The 26,335-nt window shown below is 42.1% G+C and overlaps 1 protein-coding gene across 1 annotated transcript in view; it reads right to left on the bottom strand.

Moving 5' to 3' along the window:
• Nucleotides 1-98: 98 nt before the first annotated feature.
• The window catches only part of LOC147700737 (uncharacterized), a 39,715-nt gene continuing 13,478 nt past the window's right edge, over nt 99-26,335 (bottom strand). Inside the window, exons 6-9 of the mRNA XM_086929738.1 lie at nt 11,797-11,886; nt 8,951-9,040; nt 6,419-6,535; nt 99-1,409 (exon numbers count right to left, since the gene is read on the bottom strand). Of these exons, the coding sequence (XP_086785864.1) occupies nt 169-1,409; nt 6,419-6,535; nt 8,951-9,040; nt 11,797-11,886 (1,538 nt within the window). The 3' untranslated portion in view covers nt 99-168. The remainder of the gene's footprint in view (nt 1,410-6,418; nt 6,536-8,950; nt 9,041-11,796; nt 11,887-26,335) is intronic.

Genomic DNA, 26,335 nt, shown 5'->3' with positions numbered 1-26,335 from the left:
TGTCTTCTTACTAAATATGTACTGTGATAGATACTAAGCTGTTCAGTGTCAGCACTGACAACACACTCATTACATTGATCCAGATTCAAAACAGATGTATCTTGAGATGAACAATATTAACACCACAGTGACTGAACCTTTATTCACATTTAGCATAATGAAAATGTTTCAAAGTGGCTCATTAGAAAGACCTAAACATTTTGAATGCCATCTTTCATGACTCCTGAGACCGCCACTCTGAGCAAAGCTTTTACTACAAAGGGAACACTGGTAGGGTCTCTCACCAGTATGAGTTCTCTGGTGAGATACTAGAATCCCCTTCCGACTGAAGCTTTGGTCACACTGAGTACATTTATATGGTCTCTCTCCTGAATGTGTTCTCTGATGGTCAATCAGGCTTCCTTTCTGAGCAAAACTTTTTTCACATTCATTACATTGATATGGCTTTACCTCCATGTGTGTCCTCTGATGATTCATAAGAACTCCTTTGAGCCTGAAGACTTTCTCACACATAGTACATGGAAAGGTTTGTATTTTTGTTCTTTTAGGGGTCTCTTTAATTCTGGAATGCCCTGTCTCATGACTACGAAGACTTCCACTCTGAGCAAACCGTTTGTTACAAAGGGAACACTGGTAAGGCCTCTCTCCGGTATGTGTTCTCTGGTGATTTACAAGTATCCCTTTCCGACTAAAGCTTTGGCCGCATTGACTGCATTTATAAGGTCTCTCCCCTGAATGAATTCTGAGGTGGTTTATAAGAACTGCTTTTTGAGCAAAGCTTTTGTTACATTCACTACATTGATAGGGCCTCACTTCCATATGTGTCCTCTGATGATTCATGAGAACGCCTTTACGAGTAAAACTCTGTTCACATTCAGTACACTGAAATGTTCTTATATTGGAATGGCTGGAAGAGCCTAGTGCTTTTTTTCTACGCTCATGTTTCAATAATCTAGAATGCCAATTCTTATGACAAATTAGATGTTCACGGTTATCAAAGCTTTTGTTGCACATGGTACATTGGAAAGGTTTCTCTACCATATGTGTTCTCTGGTGAATCCTAAGAACCCCCTTTCGACTGAAGCTTTTTCCACATTGATTGCATTTGTAAGGTTTTTCTCCTGAATGCGTCCTCAGGTGGAAAATAAGTCCTGCTTTCTGAGCAAAGCTTTTGGTACACTGAGTACACTGAAATGGTCGCACACCAGTATGGGTCCTTTGGAGGTTGCCGCAAATTTCCCTTTGATCAAGACTCTGGTCATGTTCAGTGCAATGATATTGCCTTAGTCCGTTGTCAGTGCTGTGTGGCCACTCATTATCAAATCCTGATGGTGTGTCAAATATCTCTGTTGCTTCAATAGAACATATGAAATCTTCTGCTTTTGTGTTTGGGTTTATAGTTCCATTACCTATAGGATAAAAAGACTGGTCAATACATTATTTATAAGTACGATTTTTTTTAAATGTCATGACCAACATGATGAAAGTTAAAAAGCTTAGTGTATCACAGCTTAATTATAATAGGGGTTGTACTACGGCTTTCCAATGTTAGGCTACTCTAGAAAAGTGCCTGTTTTTGCCATGGTCCCCCCACCTTTTGCCTAATAAATTATGTGATTTTGACTGAAAGTGCATTGGGTTCCTGCTAACCTGGACCCCAGTGCAAGTGCTTTTCACAAAACTGTGAAATTATTACCCAGTTGGCAAAATCTTGAGCTATCATATTAAGTCCATAGTAAATGGTACCCTGGTACTTAGGCCCTGGGGAACTGAAGGAGGGCCTCACAAGGGCTGCAGCACGATTTGTGTTGCCCTACGTTACCCCTCACCAAGCACATTCAAGGCTGCCATTGCAGGTTGCGTGTCTTGGTGCAGACAAAACTGAAAACACTAGATGCCACATATCCCTGTGTGCCATGTCTCCTACCACTGCATGTGATACTTATAAGTCACCCCTACAGCAGGACTGACAGCCCTAAGGAAGGGTGCTTCATTTGAAATGTGAGGTCATAGTTGGATAAGCAGATATGTCTCAGTGCTGGACAGTTCCATTACTCAAAAAACAAATGAGAGGAACCCCTTACAACCAAAGAAGTTGGGTTCTGTTATAAGATCAATAAACATCCGTGTTTCCTTTGGTGACCATAGGAAACATACTATTCTTCACAATCATCTAAACCCCATACATCACGTCACACATAAAAGAGCTCAAAAATACAGTCTATTGCGAATATAGTGTGCCACTATGCAGATATGCTAATACTGTTATACAAGCAATAATAAAACCTTGTTATCAGTTCATTACATGGTCATCACATTAAAAACTAAAGTCAAAAAGCAATCAGATCCAATACATCACATAAAAATACAAGGTAGTGTACCACAGATACTACATATGCAGGGAATAATCAAAGAGGAAGATAGAAATATCTAAAAAAAAGAGTATCAACAAGACGATACACTTTGTCACCAATAAAGCCTATCTGTGACGAAGTTAAGTTAAGACTGGAACTCAATATGTTGAAAATATTTTATCTGTTGTGCCAGCCAACATCACAGATTAGGAATCAAAGGCATTGATGCATTTCAATGGTACTGTTCCTAATTTAAACCATCTTTATCAAGACTATCATATTAACTGTCATAGTGCATATAGAAATTAGCCAATGTTGCATACCTGTGTCCAAAAGACACATAATTAGCACAAAATACAAAAAACTCTGAATCATAATCATAATTAAGGTCTTTTAGTATATATGTGTATGCATATTTGTATGTATGAAGTGTGGTGGTATCTTTGATTATTTGCTATATAGTGATAACCCAACATATGATGCTGGACCTTAATTATGATGGTATTATTTTAAATAGGTATCCTATGCTTAGAACATTTTTGTGTAATCCTTTTGATATATGGATTCATGGGAATACATTTAAGTAATGTTATGTATGTGTTAGCAATATTTCAAAGGTCTAAATAACAAATTTTACGTATGATAACATTGAGAGTTTTTTGTATTTTGTGGTAATTATGCTATTTTTATAAATTGGTGTGGATCTCCTTCTTGAGTCGTGTTGTCATTTATTGATCATTGTGTGAATTTTGCAAATATCTTTCACTCCTCTGTTTTAAACCTAAGGCTGCTCCACCACACTAACCCCTTATAGAGCACCTTGGGATTGTATAGAAAACCCTGCCCACTCATTAGGGAACTTTAAAATGTAGTAGAAAAGAACTTGCAGTGCTGTCCAATCCAGAACTTTAACTAGCAAAGCTTCTGTAGACAGGCAAATACATTTCCAATCTATAGAGGCAGGTCATGAAGGATGCCAACAATTACATATCAGCTAACTGACATCCATAGTGTGCACAATATTATCACCTCTTAGTTACAGAATTAAATGCCATGGTGGGTTCTCAATTGGAAGTCACATCTGGCACATAACTTTTTTCTGGATAGGAAAACAGGGAAATCGATCGCGGCTCAGTCTTTGATGTCATTTATCCTGAGTGAACCTTTCTACATGGCTCCACACATAGGCTACTGAATTACCTACCTCCAGATAAAGAGAACTAAACACAGATTTAATATGTTTTAAAGTGTGGGCTTAAACCAGATGGTAAGGGGCACTTCTCGATGGCCGAAACGTGGTATATTATCATGCACAATCAGAAACAGTGATCTAACAAGTCAAAAGGAAAGATTAAAACCACAATGTGCTCAGTGCAGTATTAAGGACATAGAGGTTGTGAGAAATATTATACCTCAGAATTAAAATTAGCAAAAGCATCGTGGGTTATTTCATGGTAGGAATGTTTTACAAAAACAAGCATTGACAAAACCAACAGGTCAGGGTTTAATGTGCCCAAGCATGCAGTTTAAGTACATTACAGCCAGACAGAGAAACAAAGAGGTAAACTGTAGTAAAGGCATCCATGCATTTGTACAATCCTATATTTCTTTCTAGTGAAAATAATGACAGTTGGCATTGCAGCCTTCATTGCCGTCATTCCTCAGTTTTACAACATTGAAAGAAATGAAGAACTACACTTCAGCTTGCCATGCCACTCAATCTTCTTTTGTCATAGAAAAAAACGAGCACTGTATTTAAGACAAGGGAGCATTCTGTATAGCCTGTCCTATGTTTTTAGGAAAAAATCCCAAATAGCCAGTCCTAGTAGCATTCATTGGAAACCATCAAAAGAGAAGAGTGTAAAAGGCAAAGAGAGAGGGGGAGAAGGAGAGAGGGTGACAGAGATGACAAGCAGGCCAAACAAAGGGGGGGGGGGAGGGAGGACAAAGAGAGAGTGGAGGGTGGATCTGCGACAGAATGTGCACAAGAGAAAGATAGCAACTGATTGGTACTGGGTGATGAAGAGTTGACAGAGGTTTTGTAAATACAATAGGATGGTAAGTGGGGAGAAATGAGAACCTCACAGGGAATGGAAGGAAGAGTGGGAGTGAAATGTGTGAGACTCACAAGAGTGAGGGAGGGAGGGAGACTGGCAGGAGCGGACAAAAAAGGTTAAAGATGTAAAGTAGCTTCAAATGCAGTTCCACGCAAGCATTTAATTGGAGGCAGAATCATACACCGAAACACACATTGCCATTAAGTGAGCAGTGAATATTGAGATCAGCAAAGAATTTGACAAGCCAATGGCTAAAGGATATATTTGACGGTGACAAGCCAATGGCTAAAAGAAGTTGGTGAAAGTAAACCAATGGTTGAAAGGGGCTGACCTAAAGTCCACTTCATGTATACTATTAACAATTCATCTGTTTGAGCCCTGTGTGGTCATAACCCATTGTTAGGACAGTGTATCAGGACTGTCAGGACATAAACACATGAAATCTGACAATATACTTTACAGATCCTAAGTGGAGCAACTTATAAACTCTGTAGGTACATCTCCAGACGAATAAGTGCAGTGTGCGCAATCACACTATCACAGTAGGAATGTCTACTCTGACATTTAAAAAATCTATTTGCTATATCAGGCAGTATCCTGATTTCTTTCTGACTTTATCTAACTTTTAGCATTTACAAGTTGGTTCATTATTTCCCTGGATGTTTTAAAATGTTCACCTTTTGTTGTGATTCTGTGAGATCATCCTTTAATATTGGAGTCAATTTCTTAATGTCATCACATAAACTTTAGCAGCAGTCCTTTGCAGAGAAAAACAATTGGCTAATACTTATCATGTGAGGTAAATCTAGATACTAAAATGTTTCTATAAAGTCTTGAAAATGGCTTCAAAATAAAATACAGGAAGTCATGCAGAAATTAGCGGAAAGCCAGCTTGCAAGTTCAGTAGATGTTATGACATCCTCTCATTAGGCAGAGGCGTGCCCAACATTAGATCCGTGCCTACCTGGTGGGGATCTTGCTGAGTTCAGAGAAACCACCAGAGTAGAAGGTGCTCAGTAGATAGAAGAGGTTGCAGAATGGCTGCCATGTTTCTTTTGCTCGTCTCTGAAAACGTTACTATTTTTACAAAATAAACCCCTAAATCAGAAGTTTGTTTTTCCAACACAGGAAGACATTGGCCATGATGCCCACAGAGCATCCAGTGAGTTGAGGAAATTGTTCATTTTGCTATCAGAAAAAAACATGCCCTGTCAAGGGGTGCCAGGCAGAGAAATTAGGTGATGTCAACACGTCCTAATAGGGTGGGGTATATACCACTGTGAATGGCTGCCTATGGAAACATTTAGTTTGCCCTACCTCAAAATAATTAGGCAGTAGAACTAGCAGTTTGGTGTGGCTCTCCCAAACTCTAAATGAGTCCCAAAATCTAAGATGTTTCATAGGGCCCTTCTCAACAATTACATCCAAAACTTTACAGGCAAAGGTAGACAGAAGTATTCAAGTATTGGGATCAGTCATAGTTGCCTGGGTGTTATGCTACAGCACCTTGAACTCACTATAACAATTACGTTTAAATCAGAGATTGACCCCAGATTTTTCAGTTGGAATAAGACATTCAATGTCAGATTTATACTTTGGTGGTAAGTAAAAGTCCTCCAACGTGGGGAAGAAATAGTACAATCATATGAGACTCCACCGGTGAAATTTCTTCCATCAGACCATCCCTATAGCAGTGGAAATACTGCCAGAGGACTTTTCTCCACTGAATTATAAACGTTCTCCACAAATCAAAGGACTTTTCTTTAACACTTAACTTTACATCAGGCCCCAAGAGCCTTAGAAGTGACCAAATGTGGAGCTACAATAGTATTGAAATTATACTGGGCAAGAGAAAAGAGGGGCAGTGAAGTGATAGGTGGAGGGCAAAGTTATCAATGATAGATGCATCAAGTCACTTGTTATCCAAAGTACAACTGCGACCCTAAACAAACCACCTGCCTTTTTCTGCAATAGAAATGTGTCATCATCTAGGAGCCATCAACGTACCTGTAGTCTGAACACTGTGGATTCCAAATTCCTCCAATTTCAGCTCCTTTTTGCAAACTGATTGTTCCTCAGCCTTGATCATTACTACTACATCAGGGATGTCAGTTGGCTGGGAAGCTATAAAAACATGTCTCAAGGTGTTACAACATGCAATGTAGGTTTATTTCCATAGAACGTGAAACAAAATCAAATAGGATCAGCCAAGAAGTTGTGAACATGCAACCCTACAGGAAGACTTAAACTCTTACTGTATTAACAAAGTTGATATGGAAGCTATCTGTGGCTAACTACTTTAAATACCCGAGAACCTTACAACTGAGTGTCGTGACACATGAATTCGGAAGACAGGGAATGTTGATCAGATTAAAGGTATACAAACATTTTTAATCTATACAGAACTTGTCACTTGGAATAACATGCCAATTTAACAACTATCACCCTCCCACCACTCCTTAGAGAGGACACTAAGGTGTGTCTACAGGCAATCAATAACAATTCTTGTTATATTCGTCCTAATTCCAATTAACTATGTTACTTCTAATGTTTAGAGTATACATACGTCACAACTCCAAGGTGGTCTTCCTTCAGAGGATAATTCAAAATATCATATAATGAGTGATATCTGGCAATACAGTATACCCACTCATAAAAAAGTATGCAGCAAACGTTTCTTCATTGATGAGTGCATATATGGGATGAGGATCTTTCTATTCATGGTTTGATTCTAATGGCGTGTGATGCAGAACAGAAGGGCCACCCTACTTTAAAGTCTTCTATGTTGATTTGCAGGGAGAAGAGTTTTACAATGATACAAATTAAAAGCCAATTTGGGTTAGAGAATGTTAGGTGCAATAAAAAATAATACTTTGTGTTTCAAACAGAATTCTAGCGATGGGCTCCCAAATTCACAACTGTACCTCATAACATTCATATTTTGTCAGCACTGTTGTATGTTGATTTTCTATCATTTCTTTATGAGTTTGCTTATTTTGAAATAACACATAAATTGGGATCAATGACAATGTTACTGTGGCCGTAGGAGTCAATTACATTTCTAAACACAGAAATTACCCATGTTACTCGCTGTACCAACATAAGATAACATGTTCCGATCCATCATACTGAAATGCTCACTGCAGTGCTGAACCCTACCTTAGCCCCAGCATAACATCCTACTTGCATTATCCATTGAAGTTAATAGGATAGATAAGAAGAGAAGGTGGTGGGGGTCATCGATGAAAAGCATGAGTTGGCTCATGGAGATATAAGAAATGTGCAAACGGGGGGAGGGTATATGTATGTACAATGCATTTATTAGGCTCTAACCTCATCAGTGAGTGTTTCCGATTGTAAGTGAGCAGCACAAAGTTCAGGGTAGAGTCTAGTCCTGTGGGTGGGGCTGATGCTCATTCTGTACATTGGTGTCCAGAAATGGTCCCCAGATATTTTCAAACACTGATATTTGTGGAGTCTAAATACATGTTTCTCATAGGTGACTAGATGAAAGAGCTCACTGGTCCATTTAGTATGAGCAGAGTGGTCTGCACCAGTGTAAACAAATACACAGATTTTAGCCACCACCAGCGCAGTCGCCATCCAGCAGCACCATTGAGAAGCAGCAACGTCTGTGTCAGAGAATTGTGCGACAATGCCAGCTTGGCTGATTACACAGTGGAGTAAAGACTGGATGTATTCAGTTTGTGACTAACTCATGTACAATTTGCCTGGGGTTGCACACAGTACCATACCATACCATATGAGCAATGTCACACCCTGCAGTGTTACACCTCCAGCATTTGTCTTCAGGAATCAGTTGTGGCCCTTTCAGCATATATGGGGACCAGTACCAGTTATGCAGAATGTTGAAATGCATTAATTTTAGCCTGGCTTCTCTAGGAGGGCAGCCATACGTCTTCATCAGACTTGGCCAGTCTTCACCGGTGTAGGTCAGTCTAAGGCAGTCTTGATAGTATTCCCTTGCAGATAGAGAGGCGGGGTTGAATATAGGATTTGATACAAGTTGGAGACTTTTCCCCTACTTCTCCCCATGTCAGGTTGCATGTTGTTTCCATGCCATTTCTGCAGAAAATGCTAGAGTTTCATTTGCAGTGGATTCATCATACAACCCCTGCCCCCGAAATGCAACTGTTTTTTTGTATGCTTCTTCTAAATACCTTGGGCTTTGTTTTGTTTCATAATCTCATGATGGTTGATTTGTAATATGTTACTTTAGCTGTTATGATAAAGAATCTAGTAAACAAAACCACAGCTTTTCTACTTTAAGACTGTATGTGTGTTTTGTTGTGGGTTCTTAAAGTGGCAATAGACAGAAGGTTTTGTTTTGTTAGACTAGGTTTTATTGGGGTGTGAGCCACAGTGCTGTGTTTCATATCACCCACGTAAATCAGAATCTTGATATGCAGCTAATCAAATGTTGTTCAGCCACGCTTATGTGGAAATTGTTTGCAATTAGGGGAAGGTAGTTTACAGGGATAATCTTGGCCGGTGCCATATCATGCGGTTCATACATACCTGAAGTAAACTGTTCAACAGTCTTCTCGCAATTGGATTCCTCCTGTAGTTTAGGAATCCATGAACATACAGACATGCTAGTTAAACCACCTGTTGCAGAGAGAAGAAAAAAACTCACTTTATTAGGTTTTTCACGTTTTTGGATCTACTACAAGCAAAGATACATTTGGTGCATGTAGTACAGTAATATGCAGTACATTTACATTTAGTATTTGATCAGGTCTTTAAGGTGTCAAACTAAGCATACCTTATGACGTATTATACAGTGAATAGTTAATCCGTTAGTGCCTACAATAGAGTAACTAGGTATATTCACAACTGCATTAAAATTTCTCCTAAACTGCTGAAACTTGGATTGGATTGGCTGAACTTTCCCCTCCCCCCCACACACCCAGCTCTACGGGCTCCACCCCTGTGTGTAGTGTTGTCATCTGGTCTGCCATAGTCACCCAATGATATCGTGTAGGGACATTCCATGAACGTACAATAGTGTTGCACATCCAAACTATTCTTAGGACTAGTTTACTTGTGCAGGGAGAAGCATTCACATATTGTAATACATTCACAGTAGACTGCTTTCATACTAAGTTGTAAATGGAATGTAAGGTGTGCTTAAAAGCTCAGATCATGCTAGAATTGTCAAACTAATAGCAATATGTTGTTGTCAACAAATCTTCAGTACTGGATGGAAAATACTAGGCCTGAGCAAAATGTGCTTTATGCCAGTGTACTCCAGTATTTTCTTGTAACTCCTATATATATAAAAATCGCAAAATTGCACTATCAAGCTGCATCACATAGTTACGCACTGTTCACAGTAAACATGTACTACGAATTCACTAGAACAACACGAACGAACAGAGCAAGAGTGGCTGATTTTCTATGGTATGTTTGCTTTTTTACACTACTTTTTAGCCCAAAATGCATCTTTGCATCTAATTGAGACATAAGGCTGCAATTCATGCTAAAAGACAGCACCAAATGCATGCTTTGAATAATTACAAGTATTTTTATGTACTTTTGCTTACATTTCAGATAATAATGCTCAAGAAAAGCTAATCAACCAGAATGTTGCACACCACAATTCCCCCAAATGGAATGAACTAAAACTGCATACATTATAAAAGTGATCACAGCGAAAAAGCCATAGAGAAATTTGCCATGGGAGCCTTTTACTTTCTGACTAACATTGTATGCACATCCGTTTTGAGGCATCTGAGATACTGGTACACAAAAACATGGCATTTCTGTGATAGAGAACATGAAGTCAGGGTTTCCATACCACTGAACATCCATTTACATTTTACTAACATTTATTTTTTAATATTGAACCGTGTGAATGCATCAAACATAGTGGTTGAAAAAGTATGTCGTCAGAAGCATTATAGCATCAAATGTGTATTATAAGATAAAGGTGAGGAACACTGGTTCATTAACCACTATTTATGGGAAATGTGTCCCTCAATATTATGTTGCCATAATTCTACCATTATTAAAGGGATAATTTCTGATACAACAACCTATCTTTAAAATGACTGCCTCTTTTTAAAGGAGCTATGGTGATAGTATCTGGTTTCTATGCATGTGTGCTTGTTGCCTGTTCACTCCTTAGAATCCATAGGACCAAGCAGGCACAAGTGTTAGTTCTCCTGAATAGCCTTCAAATTGTTGGGTACAGTCAAGTTCCTTAATTTGAGTCTTGCTGTTGGACAAACATAATACTTAAAGGTGATAGAGCCTTCCTGATGTGGGGGCATGGTATATGAAAAGTAAATGGAGACAGTAGGGAATGCATTGGTTTATTAACATTCTTCTGGTTGCTAGATTTGTTTGCCTGGACAACTGATAGTAACTTATCGTAAGGCAGTTTTTCAGAACAGTTGCAATGGCTTAGCGCAAAGGGGAGCAACTTTCCTTATGTGTCTGCACTGCCTGAGTAATTTCTCTGAGTTAAAGCATGAACTGCATAGAGCACAAATTGTAAACAATGACTGCCTGACTCTGTTTCCAAAATGTTTTGCTTGCAATTCTTGCCATTATTTTGTAAAATTTTGAGATTTATGTATGTGCTTTGACACTGTATGCAAACCAATATAAGGAACCTGAAACTTTCGAGGACTAAGGTGCAGCAAATTATTTCGCCAACTAGTTGTTGGGTCTAGAATTGTTCCTATGTTTTCTCTTTTGGACATCAACCAGATGTAAGGCAGTGCCTGACCACAATGACTCTATAAATAAGATCACAGCGCCCCAGTGCATAGTCACTGTCTTTGAATTCTTTATTTACCTGTTGAGGTGACCTGTGTTGTGGATGGAGTAGTTTTATTTACTGTGCAGCTTTACTATTTTGCTTTCTCTTTCACCCTTCACATGGAAGGTGTGATAGTCACACATGAATTCAAAATAGCTCAAAAATGCAAAACTGTTCAAAGGGATATTTCTTTAACTGTTACAGTACCAGTTTGAAGCTCCACGTGGAAGTGGTGACTGACCTCGGTGGGGATAGTCTCCTTGTCTTTTATAGGAACCTTCTAATAAGTGATGTTGTGAAAAGGTTCCTTTCGAAGGAACAGTAGTTATATTTAACTAATAGCTGAAACATGAACTTATATTGAAGCATAAGAGAGTTTTGAATCAAGTACAAGCATTAAGTATTTGATAATGATGTTGTCGTCCCTGAGGTTGTCTGAACAGCATTACTTACAAGGGAACCTGATAGTGTCCCTTCTCCACGTTCACGCTCAAGTAACAGTGTATTCTGCTTACTGCTCAAGAGCCTCCCAAAAAGGAAGAAGGTACAAAGCGAGCATTATTGGCTACAGCGAAAACACTTACTTATGACCTACCTGTAGCCACTGCCTCGATGCTTCCTTGGAACTGTGATTCACCCTTTGGAGTGATACTTAATGAACATGCAGATAGTATTGGTGGTGTGCCTGTAATAAGGAGAATATAAAACATATTCAGTTGAATAATATAGACTACTGGAGCTACAGAGTATTTTACTAGGACCTCTGCATTCTTGCTCAAAGAATTACATTAATTAATTTAAGTGTCCGAAAGACAGGAGTTCAAATTAAGAAGTTACGAAATTAAGAACACTGATATAACTGTATTAAGAATCTGATGCAGATGTTAATTAATTGCCACTGGAAACACATAAATCCTTCAAGTCTATTGAAAAAATGATTTGAGTTAGTCATCAGGCCGCAGAAAATCTATTTAACCACAAGCCGTAGAGAATAAAAAGTATAATTTTCGCTTCCCTTGCCAGAGGTAGCGTAGATCGCTCTGATGTATGCCTCTTTTAAGAATGGACATTTATTCAAACACATCCTCTGGAAAGCACACTCCATGCGACTCAGTAATGGGGAGGTGCCACAAGCTTGTGTGGCCTATGGTGACCTTTTAAAAATGTATAGAGTGATTAGTTTGAATCACACAGAGATACAAAATATGCTCACACATTCTACCAGCTGCCCTTAGCTCAGGTGCACATGCACTGGACTTTAGTAGGAGAGTTAGTACACAAACACAGAGTCAAATTAGTTAGAACACCACTCAAGTTTATCAATGACAATCAGTCAGTGTTAGTAAATTATTATGTTTGTGTACAATTTCTGCTCTCAGAGGCTCATTTGTTTTTGCCCCCTATTTAGTGCAATTCATTGTTTGAACTCTTCATTTGTCTAGTGTCTTTTGTGAGTACTTTTAGACTTGTCCTGAAGGTTCTCCATGATTACCTCACTATAGTTTTTTAGATCTTGAGCCTCTATCTTCTCATACCAGCAGCTCATAAATCAATTTTCCTTCCCAAGGCATATCTTCCTTACCTACAAATCAACATCTGTTTCTAGCACGTCTCATGGGGAAATAGCTTTACTTGAAATACCACTGCACAGGTAATAACCTTCTAATTAATGGCAGGCAGGGCTTCTTTGTATTATCCAGATCACTTAGGTACTGATAAATCGCTGTGGCATGACGGGAACAGCTGCATTACTAGTGTGGTGGACCCACAGTCAGGATGATCTAAGTTGCATTGGCACAGCTCCTACCTTTATTCCAAATCAAGGGGCTGGATCACCTGCTAGATCCCTCCTATGGGTGGAACCCAGGAAGGGGGTGGTTACACCCCTTTCCCTTTGTCCAGTTTCGCGCCAGAGCTGGGGCTGGAGTGCCCCAGCACCGGTTTGAACTGGGCTATGCATGGGACGCCTTGTGCGCCCCAGGCAGGGTTTAGTTTTATTCAACCCTCCCTGCTACAATCCACTATCTCCTGTCTGGGGTGGTGTAACACCTACGAACAAACAAGAAGAATTGGAGGGTCTGTGAGACAAGATGCTGAGCCTGTAAGATCCTTATTAAGATACCACACTATTGGATTGCACAGGACCAGCCCAAGTGGTCACGCGACACTAAATGCGTAATCAATATCCTATCCGACCACCCATTTGCCGGAGCCTCGTCATATAGGACACCTGGAACCAGGGTAGTGTGTCAAGGCCCAGATGAATTGCCCATACAACCCACAGTTCTGGTTCAAACGGTGAAAGTGTCCATGCCACTGAATGGTGCTGGTCATGTGCAGTGCAAACGAAAAAGTGAGTAAGTGATGTTTAAAATGGCGTTCCAGGCAAAAAAAAATCTTTATTGGTATTCACCTGGACGTCAGGTTAAAAACGGGTGTAGAACAGTGTGAAAAAATCACTGTTTGCTTAGCTATGTTGTGAAATCGGCCAACATGTTTCTGCCAACTGGTGTGACTACACCGGCATTCTTCAGGGCCATGTAAATAAGCTGTTGCTACTGCATAGAAACACTCTAATGTTTTCCTATAAAGTGGAGAAGACAGACCAAGAATCCTCGAGGACTGTCAAACTAATGGTGTGGTCAAATTGACCATCCTACCGTATCCCCTTGTGCAAATGTCTTGATGGAGGATACATTCCTGTAAAAGAAACAGAAAAGAACAAAAACTATTTTGTGTTCAATAAACAATGTAAATATAAAAAATGTCATAAGGACCAATAAGAGGCTCAGTGAGGCTAGTCCCTATTAGAACAGCCAATGAATTTTATTTTGGTTGCAAGAAAAGTGAACCACAGACACTGCTAAATGTAATTTATCAAAAAGTAAACAGGACTTACCCAGCAGTATGTGGGAGTTAAACCTCACCTCACCCGGCAACGGCTCGGAGAATGAGGCCCCGCTCTAAGCACAAAAAACATATATAAACATGTAAGCCTAAGCGACTCAGAGGGCTAGAATAGTGTCCTGAGTCAAAAACTATGTTTTAAAGAGTTTGTGCATGCAGAAAACTGGTTGTTAGATTGCCCACAATGATCATACGTCCCATGGAGAGTAAAGGAAGGCTGGTGGAATTAATATAAAAACTTGACTGACTGAAAAGATCCTCTATGGAAACACATTCTTCACTAGTGACAGTTGTCACATGGAAATGTACTGTGGTATATTTAATTCACAATACAGTATAAGGTTTCTAGGCTGTGAATGACAAATCTAGCCAATGTCTGCATCTAAAGCTTCATTGCAATATTAGGCACATTGCAAGTCCTTACTCAAAAAATCAATTGTAAATAGTTAATCTTATAGAAGCAGGTGAATTTATCCAAAGCTGAGTGATTAAATAAAGCCCCTGCAACAGTTAGGGCACAGCGCGGCGCTCCTCCTTACCTCTCCGTCGGTACCTTTCGGCTGAATGCGAAGCCGAAGGGGAGGCGACGAAGAGAGGCGAGGCGCGTGGTTTTATACCCGCCCTGATTGGAGCAATCATCCGTAATGGCAGACAGCTGCTATTAGATTTGCGGTGACGATCTGCAAGCGTCTAATACAACGCGCATGCGCACCTCTAAGTAATAGATCTCCATGACGCGGTTAATACCCGGGGCATGCTCACAAGGATAGAGGCGTGCCCACGGTGTTGTGAACAAACACCGCTCAATCGCGCATGGTCTGTTGTATGTTCCATCAGTTTTTAGCAGGAGAAGTGGCTCGCAAAATGAGCGTAGCCGCTCGTCGTGTTGGAGATAACTATAAACATAAATTATAAACACCCGCAGAGTATGTGATGGAGAAACGGAAACGCTCTGGATATAACAGCGTCATTTCCATAGTTTGAAGACTTAGTATGGGCACTGTGTCAGTTCTAAAGGAAAGTTGCAAGCCTCATGTTTCTGGCGGTTGTTAAAAAGTCTATTACTATTATTGAAGAGTATAGTAGAGGGCTTGATGAAATTTATGATGCGCCATGGTTTTTAAGGCTAATTAGAAACACCACAGGGCCAACTTCATAGTATAGAGACCGTGTAAGGGGATAAGCTGTGAACAACCCTATCACTAATATTGGTCGTGTGGTTAAGTGTAAGCCAAAAGGGATATAATCTAACCACTATAGACCATGAGTTAAGCTCCTTGATAGACAGGGCGAACACATCATAGGGAACCAAATGAATAGAGCCACCCATGATGTATAGGCTAACCCCCCAGATAGATTCCAATGGGATGATATTAATTAGTGCCCAACGTCTATGTCATATGGTTTTGAGGTTTTTAGAAAAACATTTTCGAATTTTTGTACTTAAACCCAGAATGTGTAGAGTTGACAAATCCTCAGGGTTATGTTTCCATGGAAAATCGAAAATGGTCATATGGACACCCAAGGGATGTTGTCGTTCAACCCCGATATATCAGTCTTCATTTTGAAGATCCAGCGCTGTTCCTTAATAAAAAGAAACTGTGAGACATCTGTTATGTGTGCTGGGATAAAAGGTTGTTCTAATACCACCCACCTCAAGTCATCTGCTTTGTGCTTCTTAGTTAAAAAGTGGTTCGTCAGGCAGGTGGACTGTTTGTTGCACCTTATCGTGCTCTTGTGCTCGCCGATACGCAGCTTAACTTTTCTGGTGGTGTGTCCGATGTAAGCCAGACCACACGGGCATGTGATCATATAGATCAATCGCTCAGAATTGCAGTTCGTGTGGTTAATCAATTTCCAAGGTTTAGATGTTCCGATGTCTATGGAAAGAGTCTTGCGGGTCTGCGGGCAAGCCGTACAGCTACCGCATGGGTAGTGCCCCTGTACCGGAGTGGTATTCCAGATGGTGTCCAGAGTAGTAGTAGTCTCTCTCCTCTGTGTCTTCGGTCTCGTGTGAACCAGACTGTCTCTGATACTGGGTCCACGTTTAAAGGCAAACAATGGCCTGGATATCGCACCAGAAGCTGTGTTGAGCATTTTCCAGTGCTTCAGTACTATTTTCTTCACTGTGTTAGATCGGGTACTGAAGGTGTGTACCATTGTAATCCTGTCAGTCGGTGTTCTGTTTTGTTGCTGTTCAATCAATGCCTCTCGGTTATTATTAAAGGCTCTTTTGTGCGCCTTGCGTATCAGATGATTGGGATAGTGCCGTTCCTTCAAGTTCCGTGATAGCTCTTTTGCGTGTTGTTCGTACAGGCGATTGGAGGAACAGTTTCGCCGAATCCTCAAAAATTGACCCACCGGCAAATTGTCACGTAGTGACTGTGGATGAAAACTCCGGTATGACAGTAAGGAGTTTCGAGCCATGGGTTTCTTGTATAATCAACTCTGTAGGCCGTCCTCTCCCGGAAAAATGAGAAGATCCAGAAATGGAAGTTGCTCCTTGCTGTATTCAACTGTAAATCGGAGATATTGACTTCTCGAATTCAACCACGTATGGAAGTCATTAACCTCCGGAATAGTGCCTCTCCATATGACAATGATATCGTCTATATATCTGCGCCACAGCAACACCTGATGAAAGTAAGGGTTGCTGTGGTTTAGGACATGATGTTGCTCAAATTGATGCATATACAGGTTTGCCAAACTGGGGGCAAAGACACTCCCCATTGAGGTCCCGGAGACTTGGAGATAGAGGTCATCTTGATATTGGAAATAATTCTCCATCATGGCCAATCTGGCGCACTCCATGATGAAAGGTATCGGGGTGATAGTCTCCGGAGGTTTGGATTCATGTAATTGCCTGATACAGTCCAGAGTTTCTTGCTGAGGGATACACGTATAGAGGGATTCGACGTCGAAACTCACCAACAGGTCGTTTCGACCAAAGTTGAAAAATTTAAAAAAGATCTTGCTCGTTTCTCAATGGAAACCACATACCCCTACATCAGTGACTCCTATGTAGCCCCCGTATATAACTCGAGAGGAAAGAGATACGGGTCTAATTACTCCTCCTCTGGTTCAGATTCAGGGTCAAGTGACCAAGGTGATTCAAACAGAGGTACACCTAATCGAGGGAGAGGGTGGGGTCCCCAGAGAAGATCTAACAGAGGGCGAGGGGTTCAATACTACCCTAATCCAGGGCCCTGGTGGCCGCCCGCACCTTGGGGTTATCCCCAGCCACCTATGGGACCCCCTATGGGCCATCAAATGCCTAACTACCCACCCAACCCAAACTTCTACTACGACCAGTCTTTTTTATGGCAGGGCCGAGGCAGAAGTCGCGGGAAAAGAAGAGGCCAACAGTCAGTGAATTGGGCCCCAGAGCCTGCGAACAACAGAGGAGCACAATCCTAGAAGAGACTAGCGATCTAGTGGTAAACCTGAGCAACCGTACATTTACATCCACCGAAATTCAAGTCCTTAACAAAGGACTAGGATTTGTTCCAACTAATGAAGGAGATCCCTTTAATTTGAGATGCGAATTGGAATCTTTTTTCAGGAAGGTCCGTTTACATTTCTTCTTCAAACCAGCCAACGAAAACATAGATTTGGAGGAGCCTTCTGATCGGAACACTGGCCTCAGACCGAAATCCATATATACGCCTCTCAACCACCAAGTGCCAGCGAGGGTCATTGCTTTCGAGCAGGCAGTCACTCATGATATCATGAATATGGACCAAACGAACAAAAGTTCTTTTTCCAACATGACCAGAATAGAAAGGCAGGCACTCACTACCTTGTCCAAAGACACCAACATTATAATTAAGCCCGCTGACAAGGGCGGTGCTATTGTCATCCAGGACACTGACACTTACCATAGGGAGTGCGCACGTCAATTGAATGATTCCAAAGCCTATCGTCGACTAACGGAGGACCCTACCACGAGAATCTCCAATGAAATAAGAAGTCTTATCGAGGAAGCATCATGCGAGGGTTGGATTACACCTCAGGAGGCAAGGTATTTGACCACGGCACATCTGGTGGTCCCCTACTTTTACTGCCTCCCCAAAATACATAAGGAGAAGAGACCACCTCCGGGTCGTCCAATCATTTCGGGGATTGGGTCTCTACTTGAGCCACTATCCACCTTCGTAGATGTTTTTCTAAAACCTCTAGTGAGAGAGACACCTACGTACCTGCAGGACACTGGTGACGTTCTACGACTTCTTGCTGAGACCGAGTTCAACGTCGAGACCGACCTGTTGGTGAGTTTCGACGTCGAATCCCTCTATACGTGTATCCCTCAGCAAGAAACTCTGGACTGTATCAGGCAATTACTTGAATCCAAACCTCCGGAGACTATCACCCCGATACCTTTCATCATGGAGTGCGCCAGATTGGCCATGATGGAGAATTATTTCCAATATCAAGATGACCTCTATCTCCAAGTCTCCGGGACCTCAATGGGGAGTGTCTTTGCCCCCAGTTTGGCAAACCTGTAAATGCATCAATTTGAGCAACATCATGTCCTAAACCACAGCAACCCTTACTTTCATCAGGTGTTGCTGTGGCGCAGATATATAGACGATATCATTGTCATATGGAGAGGCACTATTCCGGAGGTTAATGACTTCCATACGTGGTTGAATTCGAGAAATCAATATCTCTGATTTACAGTTGAATACAGCAAGGAGCAACTTCCATTTCTGGATCTTCTCATTTTTCCGGTAGAGGACGGCCTACAGAGTCGATTATACAAGAAACCCATGGCTCGAAACTCCTTACTGTCATACCGGAGTTTTCATCCACAGTCACTACGTGACAATTTGCCGGTGGGTCAATTTTTGAGGATTCGGCGAAACTGTTCCTCCAATCGCCTGTACGAACAACACGCAAAAGAGCTATCACGGGACTTGAAGGAACGGCACTATCCCAATCATCTGATACGCAAGGCGCACAAAAGAGCCTTTAATAATAACCGAGAGGCATTGATTAAACAGCAACAAAACAGAACACCGACTGACAGGATTACAATGGTACACACCTTCAGTACCCGATCTAACACAGTCAAGAAAATAGTACTGAAGCACTGGAAAATGCTCAACACAGCTTCTGGTGCGATATCCAGGCCATTGTTTGCCTTTAAACGTGGACCCAGTATCAGAGACAGTCTGGTTCACACGAGACCGAAGACACAGAGGAGAGAGACTACTACTACTCTGGACACCATCTGGAATACCACTCCGGTACAGGGGCACTACCCATGCGGTAGCTGTACGGCTTGCCCGCAGACCCGCAAGACTCTTTCCATAGACATCGGAACATCTAAACCTTGGAAATTGATTAACCACACGAACTGCAATTCGGAGCGATTGATCTATATGATCACATGCCCGTGTGGTCTGGCTTACATCGGACACACCACCAGAAAAGTTAAGCTGCGTATAGGCGAGCACAAGAGCACGATAAGGTGCAACAAACAGTCCACCTGCCTGACGAACCACTTTTTAACTAAGAAGCACAAAGCAGATGACTTGAGGAGGGTGGTATTAGAACAACCTTTTATCCCAGCACACATAACAGATGTCTCACGGTTTCTTTTTATTAAGGAACAACGCTGGATCTTCAAAATGAAGACTGATATATCGGGGTTGAACGACAACATCCCTTGGGTGTCCATATGACCATTTTCGATTTTCCATGGAAACATAACCCTGAGGATTTGTCAACTCTACACATTCTGAGTTTAAGTACAAAAATTCGAAAATGTTTTTCTAAAAACCTCAAAACCATATGACATAGACGTTGGGCACTAATTAATATCATCCCATTGGAATCTATCTGGGGGGTTAGCCTATACATCATGGGTGGCTCTATTCATTTGGTTCCCTATGATGTGTTCGCCCTGTCCATCAAGGAGCTTAACTCATGGTCTATAGTGGTTAGATTATATCCCTTTTGGCTTACACTTAACCACACGACCAATATTAGTGATAGGGTTGTTCACAGCTTATCCCCTTACACGGTCTCTATACTATGAAGTTGGCCCTGTGGTGTTTCTAATTAGCCTTACAAACCATGGCGCATCATAAATTTCATCAAGCCCTCTACTATACTCTTCAATAATATTAATAGACTTTTTAACAACCGCCAGAAACATGAGGCTTGCAACTTTCCTTTAGAACTGACACAGTGCCCATACTAAGTCTTCAAACTATGGAAATGACGCTGTTATATCTAGAGCGTTTCCGTTTCTCCATCACATACTCTGCGGGTGTTTATAATTTATGTTTATAGTTATCTCCAACAAGACGAGCGGCTACGCTCATTTTGCGAGCCACTTCTCCTGCTAAAAACTGATGGAACATACAACAGACCATGCGCGATTGAGCGGTGTTTGTTTACAACACCGTGGGCACGCCTCTATCCTTGTGCGCATGCCCCAGGTATTAACCGCGTCATGGAGATCTATTACTTAGAGGTGCGCATGCGCATTGTATTAGACGCTTGCAGATCGTCACCGCAAATCTAATAGCAGCTGTCTGCCATTACGGATGATTGCTCCAATCAGGGCGGGTATAAAACCACGCGCCTCACCTCTCTTCGTCGCCTCCCCTTCGGCTTCGCATTCAGCCGAAAAGTACCGAAGGAGAGGTAAGGAGGAGCGCCGCGCTGTGCCCTAACTGTTGCAGGGGCTTTATTTAATCACTCAGCTTTGGATAAATTCACCTGCTTCTATAAGATTAACTATTTACAATTGATTTTTTGAGTAAGGACTTGCAATGTGCCTAATATTGCAATGAAGCTTTAGATGCAGACATTGGCTAGATTTGTCATTCACAGCCTAGAAACCGTATACTGTATTGTGAATTAAATATACCACAGTACATTTCCATGTGACAACTGTCACTAGTGAAGAATGTGTTTTCATAGAGGATCTTTTCAGTCAGTCAAGTTTTTATATTAATTCCACCAGCCTTCCTTTACTCTCCATGGGACGTATGATCATTGTGGGCAATCTAACAACCAGTTTTCTGCATGCACAAACTCTTTAAAACATAGTTTTTGACTCAGGACACTATTCTAGCCCTCTGAGTCGCTTAGGCTTACATGTTTATATATGTTTTTTGTGCTTAGAGCGGGGCCTCATTCTCCGAGCCGTTGCCGGGTGAGGTGAGGTTTAACTCCCACATACTGCTGGGTAAGTCCTGTTTACTTTTTGATAAATTACATTTAGCAGTGTCTGTGGTTCACTTTTCTTGCAACCAAAATAAAATTCATTGGCTGTTCTAATAGGGACTAGCCTCGCTGAGCCTCTTATTGGTCCTTATGACATTTTTTATATTTACATTGTTTATTGAACACAAAATAGTTTTTGTTCTTTTCTGTTTCTTTTACAGGAATGTATCCTCCATCAAGACATTTGCACAAGGGGATACGGTAGGATGGTGAATTTGACCACACCATTAGTTTGACAGTCCTCGAGGATTCTTGGTCTGTCTTCTCCACTTTATAGGAAAACATTAGAGTGTTTCTATGCAGTAGCAACAGCTTATTTACATGGCCCTGAAGAATGCCGGTGTAGTCACACCAGTTGGCAGAAACATGTTGGCCGATTTCACAACATAGCTAAGCAAACAGTGATTTTTTCACACTGTTCTACACCCATTTTTAACCTGACGTCCAGGTGAATACCAATAAAGAATTTTTTTTGCCTGGAACGCCATTTTAAACATCACTTACTCACTTTTTCGTTTGCACTGCACATGACCAGCACCATTCAGTGGCATGGACACTTTCACCGTTTGAACCAGAACTGTGGGTTGTATGGCCAATTCATCTGGGCCTTGACACACTACCCTGGTTCCAGGTGTCCTATATGACGAGGCTCCGCCAAATGGGTGGTCGGATAGGATATTGATTACGCATTTAGTGTCGCGTGACCACTTGGGCTGGTCCTGTGCAATCCCATAGTGTGGTATCTTAATAAGGATCTTACAGGCTCAGCATCTTGTCTCACAGACCCTCCAATTCTTCTTGTTTGTTCGTAGTCTAAGTAGGGGTGTTTGAATATGGAGGGTCTATAAATATATATTAATTAATTAATTAATTGCAGGTTTATATAGCGCTAGGATCGACTCCCGGAGGAGTATCTCCGCGCTTCGACCGCTGCGAAACCCTTCCTGGCTTCCCTGAGAGATGGTCCCTTAATGGGTATCTCCAGGGTGAGACCAGGCATCCCCGGCGGTCTGGTGGGGCCGTTAGTGAAGATGAGGCAAGCTAATGCCCAGAGTTGCCGAGTGTGATCGCTGATCAGAGTGGGCACCGAGGCGAGAGAATTATCGTGTCCGCTGACCCTGGTCCGGAAACCTGCCGCGTTGGGAATCGAACCCTGGTCCCGGGCCGTCCTCTGCTCTCGGGTCTGCCGCCTCTAACCCGTGAGCCACACTACTTCACTATATCCCCTTGACCCTTCCTAATTTGTTGTTTCTCAGTGGTGTAACACCTCCCTGTGACAGGATATCATTTGTCCAGGCCTCCCCTGCTGGAGTTTCGGTCAGCAGCAGGAGGCCAGACTTGTGTCTGTGACAGCAGCATCCATTTTGTGATGCTGGGGCTCTGGTTAGATCTAACCGCGTTTAAGCAAAGAAACATGTCTTCTCCCTCTAGAAGGGTGGAATGCTACCCCCGTCATGTTTTGATACAGCCAAACCAAAGTTCGATAACTAGAAGCAAAAAGTCGTACACTTGGATGCTTGGTTCGGATGCAATCTCAAACTGCTCTGAATACAAATATCTAGGGATCCAAGTCGATAAAGGCGGCCGCTACCAAAACCAATTAGAGGCCATCAAGAGGAAAGGCATGCTAATAGCCGTGACAATGAAACAGCTAAAGACCAATCTGACCGGTGAGACTCTACTTCCTCTATTACGAGTAGCCAAAATTAAAATAGAGTCATCAATCACGTATGGCAGTGAGGCCCTAAGAGGAACTGATGCTAAATTTCTGGACACAACCATCTCAAAGGCCTATAGATTTCTTTTTAAACTACCATCCTATACTTCGCAGGCCCAGATTCGGTTGGAATTCGGGTTGACGTGCCAAACGCTTGCTCGAAGAGGTTCATACATCAAGTGCTGGCACAAATTAAAGAACTCCCAAGAAAACCACCTGAACCGACAGCTCTGGCAAGACATGCTTACCACATCGCGAATGCCGGCAAAAAAATACCTAAAGGAGTCCTTGTCCATAACAGGACTGAAAGACCTATGGGAGACTCCTGTATCACATGCGGAATTCAAGCGCATAGTGAACAAGAGTCTAAAGAGACAATCGCATGTGGAGGACAAAGCTTTGCTCTCCTATAGGCAACATGCCTGGATGACCTTGTGCACATATAGAACACCGGGGCTCCAATCATATTTTGGTCTGGGGTATAGCTGGAAAACAAAAGAGGCCTTTTTCAAACACAGGCTGGGAATTCTACCCGCCATTCCTCACTTACCACCATGGTTGAGGCAGAACTATGGGACCAAATGCCGGTGAAGATTTGGAACACCTATTGTGTGCACTTGTCCGAGGCTAAACGAAGAAAGAGTAGCTTTGTTGAAAACAGCTTTCAACAAACTAGGAGTCCGCTCACGTAGACAAGCTGTCCTCGCTTGTTTTGATCCTGGTCTCCCGCCACTAAACGGGAAGCTAGTGAAATTTCTGAAACTAGCGGAACGGAAACAAATAAACCAGGCACTTGTATAGTGGAAGGCCAGTATAGGACTAAGCGCATTGAACATTTTTTCCCGTGGGGTTTTATTGTTTTTTACCTTTACTATTCGGTCAACCATGAATTTCTGCTTTTAAGGTCTTTTAAATTTCTTATGAGTTTGTTTTATTGCACTTTTTTGTAACGGTTTTTATTAACCTAAACAATAAAGAAAATTACTCACTACTAAAGTAACCGCGAGGATTATAATGCACTTAAGAGTATATGGAATGGCAATATCCCAGAACAGCTAAAGGAATGGTTCCCGACAGCTGCAGACAGGCTCAGCTCATGCTAGAGCACCATCTCACATAAAACCAATCACTCTGCCTCCAGGATTGATAAGGCCTGCCATAGGAGTGACTTATAGGTATATATGTGTCCAGATATAGGTTTAGATTGAATTTGAATTTGAATTTGAAGGGATTTGTAGAGCGCTCGTACACCAGGCGGTTTCTTGGCGCTAACTGATAACAGCTACTCAGTCGGTCGGAAGGGAAGTGGAGAAAAAAATTCAGGATGGGAAAGCTTGGGTGAAGAGGAAGGTCTTGAGGTCTCGGCGGAAGATGGGGTATTGAGTGCAGGTTCTGAGGGACAGTGGGAGAGAGTTCCAGAAAGCTGGGCCCGTGGTAGCAAATCTGGAACCACCCCATTTCTTCCGTTTGAAACGGGGAACCACGAGAAGGTGGTGGGAGGAGGATCGGAGGTCTCTTGGCGGAGTATAAGTTTGTATAGCTGAATTAATGAAGGAAGGGGCGGAACCGGTCCTGGCTTTAAAGATAGTGCAGCCGAGCTTGAATAAGACGCGCTGCCGGACAGGGAGCCAGTGAAGGGAAAGAAGAAGAGGAGTAACATGGTGCGATTTAGAGAGGTTAAAAACCAGCCGGGCGGCCTGGTTTTGGACCAGCTGGAGGCGCCTCATGAGGTAGTCAGGCATGCCATGGTAAAGGACATTGCCGTAATCCAGGCGTGATGTCACCATGGCCAATAGAATTAATTTAAGCGCGTCTTGGGCGAAAAATCGAGAGACTCTGCGGATAGTCCTGAGCGAGAGAAAAGCTGATGACACCACAGCAGAGACTTGGGAGTGTAAGGAAAGTTGGTTATTGATTTTGAAACCAAGGGTTTTGACAGAGGGTACAGGAGTGGGTGGGGGACCTAGTGATGGGGGCCAGAAGGAAGGGGACCAGGGACTGGAGCAACCACCCGTCAACACCAACTCCGTTTTATCGGGGTTGAGTTTCAGGTGGTTGAAGTTCATCCAGTCCTGGATGAAGGTCATGATGGACTGAACCTTAGACATGGACTCTGGGGCAGAGGATAGGTGGAAAATGAGCTGGAGATCATCTGCATAGTTGTACACAGAGACCTCCAGCTGCTGTAAAGCAAAAATAAGGGGGGCGATGTAGAGATTAAATAAGAGGGGGGATAGTGAGGAACCCTGAGGGACACCGCACTGGATGGGTAGAGATTCCGCAGAGAACTCTCCCAGACGAACCGCCTGAGTCCGACCGCTCAAGAAGGAGGACAACCATATATAGATATAGGTATACTATATCTAAGCAAGGGGTGATTACACGACCTTGCCCCAGCTGAGTGATCAGCCAGTTGTGTCAGTTTGGATAGCCAGCCAGGAGTGGCAAAAGATATGCTGCAGCCCCTGGTAGGCCTTGGATGCACCTATGCCCTGGGTACCTATAGTACACAGTACAGGGGCTGATAAGATGACCCAATATCCAATTGGAGATGTACCTAGGGTACATGGAGTCCATTTTACAGAGAGAGCAGATAGCCTGGGGCCCTGATTAGCAGGATCCCAGGCCAACTAAGTCGAAAACCAGCTAAACACATGGCAAAAAATCTGGGGTAACCATAGTCAGGTATCCACCTTCCTACAAGGAGTCAGACCCCACAAAGTACAGACAAAAGATAGCCTAACAGCGTAAAGATTTCCATTGATGAACCACACTTACAAGATGAGGAAAAGAGATGTGTGGACAGAAAATAAAGCCCTTCCTGAGAAAATGCAAAAGAGCACTGGAAAATAAACTAAAGGGAATTTGCCTAACGATGTTCAAGAGTACAATTGTTGAGGTGCAACTCAGAGAAATAGATTAAGTAGAGCATTGTAGGTCATTACCGGTCGATAATATGGACTGTGTTACTCTAACCTTGAAGGTATCTGTCAGTAACAAAAGAGAGTTCTGTAAGAAGAATGTGGTCACCAGCTACTCAGAGTGGAGACCTACTCTATGGCATCAAGGCCTTAAAAATCAAATATTATGTTTAGCGGTAACCTGTAGAGAGAAAGAAAGAGAAAACACTTCCTCAAGCGGCTCCTCTTAGTAAGTTTCTGAAACTCATTTCCCCATGAGTAACTACTGCAGTAGCCACAAACAGGGCACCACACATTTTTCAAGGTATTGCTAACAGGATAATTTGCTTCCACAGAAATGAAGATCG

Source organism: Lissotriton vulgaris, chromosome 7, assembly GCF_964263255.1.
Source record: "Lissotriton vulgaris chromosome 7, aLisVul1.2, whole genome shotgun sequence".
NCBI classification, from domain to species: domain Eukaryota; kingdom Metazoa; phylum Chordata; class Amphibia; order Caudata; family Salamandridae; genus Lissotriton; species Lissotriton vulgaris.
This window is presented reverse-complemented; position numbering and strand designations above follow the sequence as displayed.